General features: G+C 35.7%; 1 protein-coding gene across 3 annotated transcripts in view; it reads left to right on the forward strand.

Moving 5' to 3' along the window:
* Positions 1-16,489, forward strand: part of GALNT18 (polypeptide N-acetylgalactosaminyltransferase 18) — a 351,472-nt gene that overhangs the window by 204,687 nt on the left and 130,296 nt on the right. For all 3 annotated transcript variants that reach the window (XM_034417086.3, XM_034417087.3, XM_087878750.1), the window contains exon 3: positions 15,090-15,256. In XM_034417086.3, coding sequence (XP_034272977.1) covers positions 15,090-15,256 — 167 coding nt within the window. The remainder of the gene's footprint in view (positions 1-15,089; positions 15,257-16,489) is intronic.

The following is a 16,489-nucleotide window of genomic DNA, read 5'->3' on the forward strand; positions in this document are numbered from 1 at the left end:
AATTAGCATTATTAAAAGCTAGCTATGTTTATTTTCTAAAGTAAATGCAATAATAAGTGCTAGCAGAACTGGTAATTTGCTTTTTCTTCTTCTTTTTAAAATATTGCACATCATCTTTCAAAGCTGAAGGAGGATATTTCCAGGGCTTTTGAAAATGGTTTATTTTTTAAAAAAAGTCTAAAACAATAATAAAAACATATACAGTATTTTAGTTTTAGTGACAGCTGTATGATGATTCTGATTAAAAATGACCAAGCCATGGGTTAGTGAAGCAAGTTTTTTTGCGTTCAGGTAGAATGATACAAGCTGATAGAAGACATTTTATAATCTCTAAGCTTTGATCTTTTAGAATATGTGCAATCCTTTTTAGAGACCACAAATGATAAATAATATAATGACAGCAATTCTTTCCTGTTTGAGCAGATCTTCAGGTTTTGGCTCTCAGACAAGCATTAAATCATTATTCCTCCTCCTCCTCCTCCTCCTCCTCCTCCTCCTCCTCCTCCTCCTCCTCCTCCTCCTCCTCCTCCTCCTCCTCCTCCTCCTCCTCCTCCTCCTCCCCCCTTTTGTATTTGATAAAATGGAGAGGTGCAGTGACACCTTATTAGCATACTGATGACACTAAATCTCTGGATGGTTTCACTCAGCTATTTTGTGAAGTTATCATTTTGGAATAAAATAGAATCTTGTGTGGAATTCCACAGTATAAATGCCACAGGGCTGAGCAGAAATCTCATCTTTTGGGAGAAAGCTTTCTAAATTGAAACATTGCAAAGTTCTTCCATCCGCACCTAATTTAGACAGTCTCTCCAAAAAGATAACTATGGACAAGGTACTGAAAGCTGCTGAGAACAGTAGAAGAATAATAAAGAAGTACAATTTTCCACCTCTTAACTTCAAGCACAATGTGACTATGCAAATAGAACAATACATTATAATTAATCAAAACCAAAAATAAAATTCTATACTTCATAGGAAAATAGGAATATATCAACTCAAAGCTTCCTTAGAATATTAATGTAAAGGCTCTTGTGAATAAAACTTAACTTCTAATAACTGCGTGGACACATAGACTAGACTAGACTAGACTAGACTAGACTAGATTAGATTAGACTAGACTAGACTAGACTAGACTAGACTAGACTAGACTAGACTAGACTAGACTAGACTAGACTAGACTAGACTAGACTAGACCAGAACAGAACAGAACAGAACAGAACAGAACAGAACAGAACAGAATAGAATAGAATAGAATAGAATAGAATAGAATAGAATAGAATTCTTTATTGGCCAACTGTGATTGGACACACAAGGAATTTGTCTTTGGTGCATATGCTCTCAGTGTACATAAAAAGACAAGATACACCCATCAAGAATCACAAGGCGCAACATCCAGTGACATCCAGGGACAATTGGTTTGCTATTGCCTTCTTAAAGCTATCTATGGTAAAGAGTTTGTAACAGGGCTCTCTTCCTTTATGGAAAGAGAGTGACTTAGTCAGAACTTGATCCATGCAGGTCAGAGATAATAGAATAAAGACAAGAACTTAACTGAAAAGAAACATAAATGGTGGTAGCCCAGTCTAGAAGGCATGTTATATATAGGATAGATCTTTCATGTACTGTATCTCTTTTAAATGAGGGAGGAAGAGCAAAGTCTTTCAGATATCTCCATATCTATTGTCCTAGGGGTCAGCAGATGTCTTGGTGCAGGAAGCAGTGCATGGAAAATTGCATTCCAACACATCCTACCACCAACGTTTGTAGCAAGTAGCTATTTTTAGTTAGTTTGATTTTTCTGTTCATTTTTTTAAAATAAAAAAAATGTAAAGTACCATAGGTATGTCCAGCTCTTTCTGCAAAAAAAGCTTCAATATGCTGACCCTACTCTCTTCAGTGGCATAATCCTGCATTGTCCGACAATCCTTGGAGGTCTTAACAACAGGCAATCTTCTCAGCCATAGCTAGCTTTCCAGCTTATAATTAATTACAATGTTGAATTCATGTCTATGTTTTTCTATTAAAAGTTAGTGCTGTAATTCTGGTATCTTTTTCTTTCTGAGGGAATTCTAAAAATTCTAGAATGCAATGAAACTGAAATATTTTGGCCACTTAATGAGAAGGAAGGACTCAGTAGAGAAGAGCCTAATGCTGGGAATGATTGAGGGCAAAAGTAGAAAGGGATGGCAGAGAATGAGTTGACTGGATGCAGTCAGTGAAGCAGTCAGCGTGAGCTTAAATGGTCTCCGGGGAATGGTAGAGGACATGAAGTCCATGGGGTCACGATGGGTCAGACACGACTTCACAACTAACAACAACAACAACTGCACTATTAAAAAAAGTGCAGTAGTAGTACTGCAGTACTACTGCAGTAGTAGCCCATCTTATCTCAAAAAGTTAATTTTTGATTTAAAAATATCAACAACTTTTTACATTAGTTTACAGTGCGGCTAAAAGGATATTTCCTCTTGATATCCCATATCTAGCTGATACAGTGTTTTAATTGCTAATAAGTTCATACTCTTTAACTGTGCTAAATCTCTTATTAATATATCTGTTTCATATACCCACATAGAAAACTGATACCTTATATGATGAAAAATACAACTTAATGGGTGTTGCAAATGAAAGTTTCTGTGTCCATGAAGGGCAATGGTGAGAAAGTGAATTCCTGGTGGGCACTTGTGCTGATCTAGATCGAATCTACTCTCTCACCATTGCTCTTCATTCTCTGTTTGGACCCTGTGACCAGAAACAATCAATGATAATACATATGGATGCTAGTATAATCAGTCTTGAGCAACTAATATAGGAATGGAAGATGTGTCTTAATGATATTATAATGAAGCTCGATATAATGAAGACTAAATACCTTGAATGTAGTGTCAAGACATATGGTTCAGTCTAAACTGAAGTCAAATAAGATGAAGTACTGAGTCAAATAAGATGATCCAGTTCAAATACCCATTCATGACTTCTAATCCCTGCTGGATGCCCAAATATTGGCCCAAATGGGTCAATATTAGTGCCTAGATGGAATGGCACTAGGCAAAATAACAACAACTGTCTGCATCTGAAATTTCAGGTCTGTTGAAAAGTCATCTGATCCAAAACAATGCATGAAGTAGAATGTTGGCTAGTGATGAAGATCACATGAATGTTGGCTAGTGAAGATCACATGAGTAGGGTTAGTAGTCACATAACCAGACTAAATCATGTGGCAAATGAGGATATGGAGAAAACTTTTAGTTTTGCTTCATAGTTGAGAAAAATGCAATAATCATGCCTAGCAGCAACAATTCCATAGCAAAAAAAAATTCTTCTATTAAGTGTAGAAAATTGCTGGCCAAAGAAACAACCAAAACTGTGCTAACGTGACCGATTAAAAGATGATGCATGCTTTGTGAAGCTCAACTGTAGAGACGCTGCAGGCTGTGTGAAATGGCATGCAGACTGGAAATGAGCAGATGTGTAATCAAGAAGGACAAACCCTAAGAGGAAATAGAAGACAATGACAACTTTGTTTCTGTGATTATCACACTATGGAATTGAGAAGAATCTGTGTATCTAATGCATGCAGTAGTATTGCTTCTGTTATACAGGTAAAATCATTGAAAGAAACTACCTTTTGTTCAAGGGTGAGCTGCTGCTCATATCTCAAGTAAAGTAGAAGTATTGGTCTACTTGAGAATAGATTAAAAGAAAAGATATTTGAAACATGCTATACCTGTTAGATATTCATTCCAGTCTGAATCTGTTTAACAGCATGTTTCAGCATGTTTCTGAACAATCTGTCTTCTCTTAAAAATGTAAATTAATTGAGAAAAAGCCTAGTGTTAACAAAACATCTGTGCTTCCATTATCAAATTACGATACCCAAGATTTTCAGTTTTTAGGTTTTATAGTTCTCAATGTAAAAAAATTAGACTGGAAGAAGAAACGACACAATATTATGGGAGAAAAATGTAATAAAGAAACTGTAATAAAGACTGCAACTAAGTCTGCATGTAATTTGATAAAAATCCTCTCTGTAAAGGAACTGGAAAAAAAAATTAAACAAAATAACATACTTACTGATAGTAGCCAGTTTGGTGTAATGGTTAAGGAATCAAATGAGACCGTGAGTTCTAGTCCCACATTAGGCATGAAGCCATCTTGGGCCAGTCACTTTCTTGTAGCCCTAAAAGCAGGCAATGGCATACTACTTCCAAAATATTGCCAAGAAAACTGCAAGGATTTGTCCACGTAGTCAGCAGGGATCAAGACCGACTTGAAGATACAAAAATCAAAAAACAAAATATATACAATGAGTTTCAAGTAAGTATGAAACACATACATGGTACCCATTAGACAATCATAAAATAATACTTTGAGTAAGTGAAAATGTGTTACAAGTACCCTCAAGTAATTCTTTCTTTAAGATTCCTATGGTAGATCCCAAATGTGCAGTCAAACATTGATGTATTTCTGTGGCTGAGTCAAGATCACACATACTAATCACATTTAATGACATGGCTCTAGGTAACTTATTATACAAATATGTAAACCTTAAAAGCCACATGTAAACAACTGTGAAACAGCAGCATAGATCTCTAAAATCCTTGAGTCAAAATGATAGAGGAAAGGGCTTGCTTCAGTTCCAGCAGCTGTTTGTTCAAAATGTAAATCCCTATATGTTTCCATTCTTGAAAAAGCAGAATTGGCTGGCATTTTAAATGTACACAACCTGGGACCTTTAAAAAGTACTCCACAGAATATCTAAATACATGCAATAGGCTTTAGGAGAGAAGGTGGATCTCCAGAAATCCTACAACTAAGCCATGGAAGCCTTTGTATACCAGGACAAACTTTCTAATTGAGCTTGGAAAGCAACCAGTGACTAGTAGCTCTTTTCACTTAAGGATAATACGATGCCGCTGAGAATCAGTTCTCATTTCCTATGCCTGCTGCCCGAATCATAAGGGACTTACATGGAGCATGAGATAGGGGTTAAAGATGTAATTTAAAAATCCACTTTGAGTCATACAAATTATTTGTATCATTATAGCATATAAGAAAGTCAAAGTCCAAAGTGATGCGGCAACATTAATTTTAACCTCTTTTGGGGGGTGGGGGGGATAATGGCCAACAAATTGTGGAAGCTCTGTGAGACAAATCTGTTTTTTTCTTTTTTTGCTTTAATTTATATCAAGTTTGATAAAACTTGAGAGGTTTGATAAATGTCACGATGTGAGTAAAACAACCTCTCTATTCATTATGAAATTAGATGCCAGCCCAGCAATGCGAACTCATGTACAAGCTTGACACAGGAAGTTTGTGGTGTAGGAAATGAGGTTATCTAGATTTCATCTTGAAGAAAATGTTGCAAAGTATTAATTGTAGAGTTAAGAATCTACATTTGGCCAGAAGCACACTTATTATTTTAGTTCAGCTGGATAATAACTCTCTGTTCCTGATTGGATTCCCTATAGTGCATCTGTATGGTAGAGATAACATTTTCAACTAACATACATTTTGGAGAAATGCTGTAGTTGAAGAGAACAAAGGGAAGAGAACGAGGCATATGATCCATTCCCAGTGAGGATGTATGGAATAAAGAGACAAGCCAACATAAACTTCTCTTTTTCCATCACAGAGACTTGGTTTTTCCCCCCACTAATGTTTACCTTTGCATTTGAAATGAAATGCAACATTTGCATATAAAGCCGGTTTGCTACATAAACTAAAATAGGTCTTTGCTCCTCTAGGATTTGCTACATGGCTAGAATACGGTTCAGAAAGTTCTGATATTTCTTTTTTCAAAACTTTTTTTTTTAAATTGTTTTCAAAAGAGCTCACTTTTGCAACCTGAATCAATACAAATGTGTCTGAAGACAAACAAAATTTGCTTTTGGGCTGGTTGCAAGTATGGGAATTGGTTGATGGGTTGGCTGGGAAGTGGGCCAGAGGTGGGTTCTAAAATTTTTTTACTACCGGTTCTATGGGCATGGCTTATTTTGTGGGCGTGGCTTGATGGTCATATGACAATACTTTAGGATTTAGCAGAGGTACTGGTCTACCAGGCTTTTAACTGCTTGCAGAGCTGTACCAATCTACTCATGTATTTTTTCAGGAACTGGTCTACCCATTTATTTTTGCAGGCATCGGTCTACTCATTTGTTTTCTTTTAACAGTGATCAGCTGTAGGGCGGCCCTTTGAAGTCCCGCGGCAAGAGTTTAAACAGTTTTTTTCCCTCTAGCCATCAGCTGGGACTCAGGAGGCAGCAATAGATTGGGGGTGGGGCCAAATAAAAGGTAAGAATAACGCGGCGGGTGGGTGGGGGGCAGAGGTGGGGGGGAGAACCGGTTCGGTGATGTCATATTGTCACCTCTACCGGCTTGGCGGAACGGGGCCGAACTGGGAGGAACCCACCACTGAAGTGGGCATCCTGAGCCATTTTCAGAATGCCTTAACTTCTATTGCAAAGGGGAAACTCAGGAAGTTTGAGCTGGATGTGGTGGGCCTTTATGCATCAAGACCTATAAGTAATCTACAACTATTAGGTTTGACTGGATTAACCAGCTAAGAAACTTGTTCCAGAGGAATGGGGCTATAAAAGATTAACGGTGACACTGATTTTAGTTCTGCTGTCCTTCATATTTTAATGCTAAGCTTATTTTATTGCTATTTTAAGATTAGCATTTGAATTAATTTAAAATTTAATTAATTTTAATTTCAAAAACAATGAAGGGACAAAAGGGACATAGCAACTGCATTCAGCTTCATTCAGAATGTATGAGAAGAATTCACACTCCAATAATCTGCACCTCTTTCACCATTATAATACAGTAAATCTTTGATTTAATGGAACTGGATTTAGTAGACTTTGGAATTTTGTCTGATCTTCCGGGAACAACAGATTTCAATCTAAATCACAATTTCATGGTGTCTGATGAATCATTTCTAGAGATTGTTTACTGTTTCCCCTCAAAACAGGTACTCCCTGATATCAGGAAAATAAGTTTTCTTAAATGTGAGTGCTTTGTGAGCTCATGATGTTATTGAGTGTGCTTTAACAGCTCCCTCTCCCTACTACTAATCTGTTTTCTCCTAAGTTTTACTATATACCAAAGGAACTGTGTTTAGTCCAAATTAGCCCAATATTGTACAGGAAGAAGACATGGGTATATTTCTCCCCAGACAAAACTCCTTAAATTCCTTAAAAATAAAGGGCTCCAAACAGCCTTAAATGGTATTGAAAAATAGGCTAATAAACAATTTAGATGCTATAACAAGAATTCATTTATTGTTAGGATAAGTTCCTATTTTCCTTAATTTCATTCTCACATTATTCAGTCAAAAATTATACTTTGCTTTCAATCCATTTGTACCATTTCTCCCATGATACATAATACTCCAAGTCTGTCATTCCTTTCAATTCCAATGTTAGTTTGTCCATTTCAGCGCAATCAAAGATTTTTTTGATTAATAAGTCCTCGGACTTTTATATATAAGATTTAAGGCAATAAATCCTGCCTTAACCATGAAAGTCAGCTGGGTGACTTTGGGCCAGTCACTCTCTCTCTCAGTCCAACCCATCTCACAGTTTATTTTATTTTTATTTTTTATTTTATCTCGAATTTATATACCGCACCTTCTCCCGAGGGACTCAGGGCAGTGTACAGCCAGATAAAAACATACAATACAAACATTAAAAACAATTAAAAGGATATATATTAATTTGGCCCCAATTTAAGATAACAAACCAATTAAAACCCATCTTTTCCAGCAAGCCGGGCTGTCTTAAGAAGAAATTTTTAAATTCTTTTAATCAGTTTGTAACTTCTTATCTTTCGGGCTAAATTTATATATATATTTAACTGTTTTTAATATTTGTATTCTATGTTCTTATCTTGGCTGTACACCGCCCTGAGTCCTCAGGGAGAAGGGCGGTATATAAATTGGAAATTAAATTAAATTAAATTAAATTAAATTAAATTAAATTAAATTAAATTAAATTAAATTAAATTAAATTAAATTAAATTAAATTAAATTATTAAATTAAATTAAATTAAATTAAATTAAATTAAATTATTAAATTAAATTAAATTAAATTAAATTAAAAATTAAAAAAATATGAAAAAAAAATATGTTAAGCCAGCCCGGCTGGTTTAACATAGTTGTTGTTGTTATTGTGAGGAACATAAGGGTGTTGGATATGTTTACCACTTTGAGTTATTTGTAAAAATAATAAAGGCAAGACACAAATAAATAAATATGCAACTGATTTAGGATAAAAATGTTCTTTATTTAAAAAAAAAAGTTGATATTCATTAGAGACTTTTGTGTGGATGTATAAAATCCCTGACTTGTAACCATAAAAAAAGAACAGGAGAAGAGTATCTTGTTCAGTCTTCTGTGGACAAAATTCATAATCTGCTGAAACCATTCCCTATTCCCTGTTGATACTTATCCAATCGCCTCTTAAAACACTTAAGAGAAATAAATGTTTTAACTCTCCTGTGCCATTTATTCTCCATAATCCCCCTTCTGACTCATAGGCAATAACTTTTGTACTGTATATTCAACATGTTTTGTTGAATAATCCTCACCCTTTAATGGTGCTAGTATATCATTTTCTTTCTGTTTTTTTTTAAACTTTTAAAATCAAGCTGCTATCCTATTTCATCTTAATATTATCTCAGAGTTACTTCAATGACACCAATTTCTTCTTTCTTTCTATCTATATTAGAAGCTGCATTTGATCTATCTCAGCTGAAATGTAAACTGTTTCTGTCTTACTTAAAATGCACTGTAAATTTTACATAATTCATTAGGGAAATATACAGTGGTATTTAATATAATTTTTGCCCTTAGTATTATATTTTGGGCTCATATTTTTTCAGCTCATCTAGAGTTTTGCCTTTAATTGGCAGGGGAAACCTTTATCTTTTAAATGTATTTCAGTTCAATATGTATGTTTTATTTCATTCTACCAAGGTAACATATAGCATTTTTTATACTATAACTTATAATATAAGATATTGTTTGCATCTTCCACTTGAAATTTGTACAAATGAATACAGTAAATGGTATAGAGAAGTAGACTATTGGGAATGTATTAAAGATTAGATGAAGATTTGTTTCTATAAATGCTGGCTGTCACAAAGAGAGGGTAATAAGTTGTAGCTATAAGGTTAAACAGGATAATAGTATAGGCTACAGATAAAAGACTCTGGTGGATAGAATAAGATGACTGGATGGGTGCTAAAGAAGTTGTTAGAACCGTTGCTATAAGAATAAACTCAAAATAAATTATAAAGTAATAAGGCTATAGGGAATAAGAAAAATATCTATAAAGAAAGAGATTTGAACATCCTATTTGAATGTAAGCATTTTATTTGAGGATCATTTGATAAATGATCTTATTCATGAAGATACTGTCACCTCCTGCCTGATGTTGTCACGATCCCCAGTCTGAACATAAGTTACTTTCTTTTCCTGGATTCTGCATTCTATACACGTTTCAGCTAATATATCTTGCTCTAAACATATATGATATATGAGTTCAGTGAAGGCAGCATCTTGGTTTCTCCTGTACAGTGCAAACAAAGCAGAAAATTTATATCATCCCTTGTTTCACGGAAATATCCTAAAGCCACATTTTAGAGTCATGCAACGCTTCAAATTAGATTTTCAAAATGCATGTAGAACACAGAAGTAGTCAAAAATAGTACCAGTATAAGCAGCTCTTTAAAGCAGCTACATCTTTTTTCTGGGATCATATAGCAGTTTTGAAATTAAGCTGCACAATGCTGGGGAATGGTACAACTGCTTTCAAGAGTTGCAGACAGATGCTATATTCCCAGCTTTTCTCCCAAGAACCCTTTTTGAAACTGAATATTGAAGCACTGAATAGGCCAACACCATTTACTGGCAGAAAGAAAAAAAATTAAGTTAAACAATTAAGCTAAGAAATCATTGTTCTTCAATTACAACTTATAACTGTGTATGTGTGTGTGTGTGTTTTCTTTTCTTTTCGTAGGCCTTTATGTGTATTTCTCTTTAGCCAGGTTCTTCCTACGTAAACCAAGATTTTTATGCAGCCCTAGTTCAGTGAAATCCCAATCCACTAGTTTCTAGGGTTTTTTTTTTCTGCCAGCCAGCAAGCACCCTGCTGCCCATTGGGAGACTAAGGAGACTAAGATAGATCTATTTCGGATTTATAAGCCCTCATCAGTTAGCCACACCTTCATCCCATGTATCCTCCCTGTAAAGGTACAGTATTTGTTTTGTTTTCTTTTCGGAGGCCTTTATGTGTATTTTTCTTTAGCCAGATTCTTCCTACGTAAACCAAGATTTTTATGCAGCCCTAGTTCAGTGAAATCTCCTTAGTCTCCCAATGGGCAGCAGGGTGCTTGCTGGCTGCCAGAAAAAAAAAAAGCCTAGAAACTAGTGGATTGGGATTTCACTGAACTAGGGCTGCATAAAAATCTTGGTTTACGTAGGAAGAACCTGGCTAAAGAGAAATACATATATATATCAGGCACCAGAAACCAAGAGCAGGATTGAGTTCAAAAGCACTGTGAGTTTATTTCATGCAACCCATAAACAAGAATCTGTTCTACTACTAATGGTCAAGTCAGATAAGACTTCAAGGGGAGTGGACTTAAATCTCTTTTGGGCACATCGGAACTCCAGAATGATGATGCATTTGACACCATTCTTGGGCTCAGCTGGTCTTCTCCTACAAATGTGGCATTTTATGAACTAACATTCATTGTTTTAGATGAAATGGAGAACTGGATTACTACAAATTTCCTAGTTCAAGTGAATATGTAGTTCCTAGTACTACATATTTCCATAGGTCAAGTGAAAAGAGTAGCAGATAGGCCTCAGATACTGTCCAAAGCATGGCCTTTAAAATGTACATGTGCAAGAGGATGGGGGTTACTTATGCACTAAAAAAATACAAGTGGTCCTCATTTAAAAATATGATGGCAATGAATGAGTGATAGTTACAACTGGTTCTTGGAGTTCTGCCATTGCAAGCACCCCCACAATTATGTAATTGCAATTTTTGGCACTCAACACCCAGCTTACAATTATGATGTTGCAGAGCCGTAGTTACATGATTATTTCTAACATTTCCTGCCAGTTTCCCATAAGCAAAGTCACAGTCGCATGAGGTCTAACTTAATGACCCCTGCTCTTTCCCTCTAATACCCTATCTGACCCTAAAATAGCAGTTCATGTAGAGTGGGGCTACCTAATGTGATGCTGCAGATGAGTGGCATAGTTGTCTATTGGTGAAGACTCTTGCCTCCCACTTGGAAGGTTGAGAGTTCAATTCTAGGTAGCAACAGATATTTCTCTCCTAGGGCGCAAAGAAAAAATATCTACTCTGAATTCTGTGTGGCATCAGGAAGGGCATCCATCCAGTAAATGCTCAGCTCCATCCACTGAACAATTAAGATTACAGGGTCGTAAAAAGGGAGATTTAATGTGATGCTCCAGGTGTTGTTGAGTTTCAATACCTATAATCTCAAACCAGCATGAACAGTGTAAGGGATGATGGAATTCAGACTAATACTTTTGGATGGAAGACAAAGTCTTCATTGTTGTTGTAAAAGAATAAATGTAATTTATATGCAATTCTTGTCTTGGCTTTCAATAAAGTGTATTAACATTTAAATGGCAAAGATAATGTTACAGGTTAATGTTTTGTCTGAGAATGAAAAGAAAAAAGAAATCAGAAATATTATTAATTCTATACTAGAAGATACTTAAACAACAATGTGAAATCATTATACCTGCATTATGCTTTGACCTTTTGTCAATATTCTTAATATTCATTTTTTTTCATTTTTAAAATCATGTGGGTAATCTAAATCTTATGTTCTTTACTTATGCACTGATATTGACAAATGAAGGCATATTAAAAGTTGGTTTCTTACTTACTGAGTTGAACATATAGCAGTAGCCTGATTAGCTTATTGATTCATTGAATAATATTCAGTAGCCTACTATTAAGCAAACTGATAATATAATGGACATGCAACATTTTTTTTTTGCAGTATGTTAAACATGAGTAAAATTTACACTGCAATATCTCATCCCTCATGAGTTTTATTGAGTAGCCTTGGCTTCTTTGCAGCATGTTGAATCTTAATAAAAGTTAGCCTTCAAATTATTTTAATTTATCCTGTGGAATTTTATTTTATATTTCACTTGTAATAAATTTCCTTCCAGCATAGTTGGAAGGAAAAAGAAAGAGGTGTATGTAAAGAAAATGTAGAGTGTATCCAAAAGAACCCATTTCTTCCTGCTAAAATGTTTTAGAGTTTCTTTATTGACTATCTGTTCTCTGTCTGTTATGTGGCCTACAGCAGTGATGGGTTCGCACTGGTTCTCTAGAACTGGTAGTAAAACTGATGGGAGGTGCCGCCCACTGACCCCGCCGTCATCAAAATGCTTCTGCGCATGCGCAGAAGCTTCTGTGCTTGTGCAGAAGAGCTCACACATGCGCAAGCAAACCAATTGCGCATGCGCGGCCCCATTGAGAACCGGTAGTAAAGGTAAGTAGAACCCACCACTGGCCTATAGCTATATTAGACTGTTGAGCTCTTTGTGGGCTGTTTTCTCTTCATAATGATTATATCTGTATTATTTAGATGGATAATAGCCCAATCTGAGAGAGAGCTGCCCAGAATCTCTGAGAGTTAGGATGGCATATACATTTCCTAAATTATCATTTTGATAAATGTTATAACCAGAATCATAGAGAGTCTGTTCTCGTTATTCTACTGTTTCCAGTTGCAAAAATTGGACTAACCTGTAGCATTAAAAGCATTGCTGCTATCGGGTAGGTCCAGATGCCTTCCTGAAGGTTGTTGCTTTCACTGCTCAACAACTTGTTATTGGGTAGGAACATGTAATATATGATCTCGGAGGACAAATCTCTTTTACAGAGAAAGAGCTACATACTGAACATTCTCTGGGTCTTAGCCTCTTTCACCCAGAGCATCCTCTTCTACTTGCCCATCTAGTGCAGGCAGCGTTTACCTGAAGAAGATGCTCCTAAAAGTAAGGCCCAAGCCGTCCTTATGAGGGGGTGGTTAATTGATGGTAGCAGTCATGTATCCTTCATTGTTACCACCGCACTTCATTATGCAGTGCCTTGTTTTTGTAATTATTTGTAATATTTTATCCTGCTTTTCTATTAAAAATAGTTAAAGGCATGAATTGATGCCTTTTTCTCTTTTCGCTGTAGCCCACTTCATACTCTTCTCTTAGCGTCTGGCGCCAGTCCTTACATCCACTTCCTAGTACTTGCCTGCATGATGGCTCTCATTGCTAATTTGTTTTGTTGTTGCCATTGTTGTTGTTTATCTTGCTTTGCTTTGCTCTGCTTTATTCTCTTTCTATTATGAAATTATCCTCAGTGTTTCCTGACATGTTGCCCCTTTCCCTAACCAGTACCTCATTTGATGTCTCTCCTCCCAAAAACTGACTGCAGACTTATTCTTTAATTTCTTCTCTGACTCTGATATTATTGAGCAGTTTCAATTAGATCAGCAAACACAGAAGAGCATTAAAAAAAATAGTAAACAGCAAGCACAACACTATGCATTAAAGGAACACATTAAAAATTGCACGTAGTAAATCATATATACCTGAATTGGAAAATATGATCCTCCTCCCTATTCTTGTCATTTAAAAAGTGCCTTTATCCGAACGGAAAAGGCTTAGGATGCCAAATAGCTTTGCCACATCTATAGTGTTTGGGAGCTTTGCATTTTAATAGAAAGCAAAATGGAATTCAGTATTTTTGTGATGGAAATGCATTTGACAACAGATTGCAAATGGTTAGCTTAATATGGAAGAATAATTTCTCATTATTCTAAGCGAACTATCTGCATGCCGCCTACTATACTCCTTCTATTATGAGGAACAACAGCAATACCATCCTGAACACATTTGATTTATATATGAATACTTACGAAATGACCTTCTGAGGACTTTCCCCTTTGCTGCCAATTGTGTTGAAATAGAATATGAACAGTATCCTTTTGCATGCATTTTTTCTGGCAATCGTAACAACAGTTCATTTGAATTTGCACATTATTTTGAGAATCATCACATAGACACAAGTAAAAGTTGTTAGGGAGATTATAGATATAGGAGGTACTCTTATTTTAATATATTATACCTCCACAAATACAGTAATACTGAAAATATATTTGGTAATCTCTGTTTAGAGATTTGCTCCAAAGAGATGGCTTTGAGATTGCATGTTAATAAGTACATTAAAATCAACTAGCTATAACAAGCCAAACACTTCACAAAATTAGGGTCACGATTAAGATATGCAGCATTACATTCAGGTTAAATAACTTAATTTGGGTTAATAAGGAGAAAAGTGTGTATAAGAACCCATCAAATGATCATACCTAAGCTTTAATCTTTTTTACCCTTGTTTTGAAATGCTGCCATTTGACAGTTTCAAGTTATGCATGACCAGCTGTTTTAAAGATCATTTTTGAGAATTTTCTTTTCAAGCTGTGGAGAATGATGAGTTTCCAGAAAATCAACTTCTGTTTGGGGACAAAGATCTAGTTGACCGGGGGTAATTAATACTGTTTTGTAATCTGTTTGAAGTAGGATGACATTGGTGAAAAGTACTACTTCAGCTCAGCCATGACAATCTTTAGGGATCTAACAGTGAGATAGTTGAAAGATTGTCATACAGTTTAAAGAACCAAAGTAAAATATGTACTGTATGCCTTTTCCAGCAGCTAGTCAGGAACCAATCAGGATTGAAATAATATTTCATGAGGCAAGAAAATTGAATGTTTGGGTGTATGTGGCATCTGAGAGATCCTTGTTCATCAATATATTTCTCAAATGCTTAAGTATATATTCAATAAAGAAACATATGCCCAGCTTTGGGTGAGCCACTGACTCTGAATATCTTTATACTGTTGTTATGGGATTTATTCAAATTAAGCTTCATATCACCTGGAGTTTCTCAACTATGGGTACAAATTTGCAATTTTAAATATTTCAATCAAAAATTTAGACAAAAAACTCTTTTCCTTTCCCAAAGGTGCAAGAACCTCACCTTTCCAGAGAGTCTTCCTGAGGTCAGCATTGTTTTCATATTTGTGAATGAAGCCCTTTCGGTGATTCTACGTTCCATTCATTCTGCAATCAACAGGACTCCTGCTCATTTGTTGAAAGAGATTATTTTAGTGGATGACAATAGTAACAACGGTGAGTAGCATGTACCAAATATACTGTATGGCATGCGTTCCGATGCATTCTTAATGAAATCATTCTGTATTCAAGATGACTTTGATGCTGTAGTTGACAAGATGCTGTGAAGAACAAAGTTAGTCAAGATCTTTTATTCCCCAGTATTTTTTTTTCTCCTTTTATATCTGCGCTAAATGCATTATTTCATAAAAGGAACTCTTTTTCAGGCTATTAGGCCCATCTGGTCCACATTCTGTCTCACAGTGGCCAACTGGATGCATTTGGGAAGCTCATAAGACTGAGCAGCAGGTTGTTGATAGCCTCCTTCAGATTCCATTTCCCAGCAACCAGTATTTACATCATACTGCATATGATTTAGGAAGTAATGAACAATTACCAGTATTAGCCACTGATAGTCTGATACTCCATGAACCGATCCATTCCCTTTTAAAAACCATCCCAGTTGCTTGTCCTTTCTATAGCTTTTATCACAGTTTAATTACATGCCATGTTAAAAAAAAAAGTATTTTCCTTTTTCTTTTTCTCATGCTCGGTTCCAGAACTTACATGGCAGTGGTCAGATCCTAAACTTAAACTCAGAAATTCTATAGACACAGCTCAGATGTACAAAAAAACCATTACTGTCCTGTCAGAGGCAATTAGCCCCGTTACCTTCCTGGGGTAATTGCCTGGATCATGGCAGTTTCCTTGTGTATACTCTTGAAAAATAAAACTGGAATACATCTTCTAATTAAACTCATATTTATTGTAAAGAAGAAAATAAAACATCTTACTGATCTAAATAATTAAATTGTTACATTTTGGTAAAGTTCCTACTGGCTACATCTCTGCAGCCGGACTTCTCTTGAAGAAGAGAACAAAGAAACAAAGAGAACAAAGAAAAGTGTGAAGTGGAAAGAAAAGAATGCGGATATACATAGTTAGCTTACTGATAACAAAATTGGCAAGCTACGGAAAGTCTGATAGTCCAGAAATATGAGCTCAGCTGGTAAATCCAAAAACGCAGTGACATGCCCCCCCCCTCCAAAATGAAATAAGTACAATCAAATTGTAAGCTCTTTGAGGTCCAGTTTAGGTAAAATTAGAGGAAGAGAATAGGAAGACTATTGGAAAAAGCACTTAGGGAAACAAAATAAAATTGGAGAACTGCTTGGTCAGTTTTTGAGGTTCCAGTCATTCTGTATTGGGTCCTGAGAAACCCCATAATCATTAATAGTTTCAACCCTAAAA

This window comes from Pantherophis guttatus, chromosome 1 (assembly GCF_059756535.1).
Source record: "Pantherophis guttatus breed Tessera chromosome 1, ASM5975653v1, whole genome shotgun sequence".
Taxonomy (NCBI): Eukaryota; Metazoa; Chordata; class Lepidosauria; order Squamata; family Colubridae; genus Pantherophis; species Pantherophis guttatus.